This window comes from Crocuta crocuta, unplaced genomic scaffold, assembly GCF_008692635.1.
Source record: "Crocuta crocuta isolate KB4526 unplaced genomic scaffold, BGI_CrCroc_1.0 scaffold53, whole genome shotgun sequence".
In the NCBI taxonomy this organism is placed as follows: Eukaryota; Metazoa; Chordata; class Mammalia; order Carnivora; family Hyaenidae; genus Crocuta; species Crocuta crocuta.
In genome coordinates, this window is record NW_027529432.1 from 1,490,764 (window position 1) to 1,491,161 (window position 398).

The window sequence follows — 398 nt, forward strand, 5'->3', positions numbered from 1 at the left end:
GACGGCCCAGCCGCCGTCCCCGCCGTCCCCGCCCACCCCGCCCACGGCCTCCGCGCTGGATTACCCCAGCGAGAACCTGGCCTTCATCGACGAGTCCTCTGACACCCAGAGCGAGCGTGGCTGCGCGCTGCCCCGCGCGCCACGGGGTCGCCGTCGCCCCCCTAACCCTCCCCGGAAGCCGGTGCGGCCGCGGGGCCCAGGGCGTCCCCGGGAAAAAGGCGTGCCGGTGTAGGGGCAGGACCCCCGCCTGGGCCTCTCAAAGGGCTTCGTTCTCGCTCTCCCCGGCATGCTCTGCTTGTTTGACCAAAGAGGCCTCTTTCGACCGGACTGAGGTCTGGGGAGGCAGCTACGGGTTGCCTGTCTGCCACCCTCCCCCCACCCCCGCCCCGCTCCTGGCC

General features: G+C 72.9%; 1 protein-coding gene across 1 annotated transcript in view; it reads left to right on the forward strand.

Annotated features, from left to right (window-relative positions):
- KCNK4 (potassium two pore domain channel subfamily K member 4) overlaps positions 1-380 on the forward strand; it is a 6,505-nt gene extending 6,125 nt beyond the window's left edge. Inside the window, exon 5 of the mRNA XM_077759723.1 lies at positions 1-380. This exon is cut by the window's left edge and continues 36 nt beyond it. Coding sequence (XP_077615849.1) covers positions 1-232 — 232 coding nt within the window. The 3' untranslated portion in view covers positions 233-380.
- The last annotated feature ends 18 nt before the right edge of the window (positions 381-398 follow it).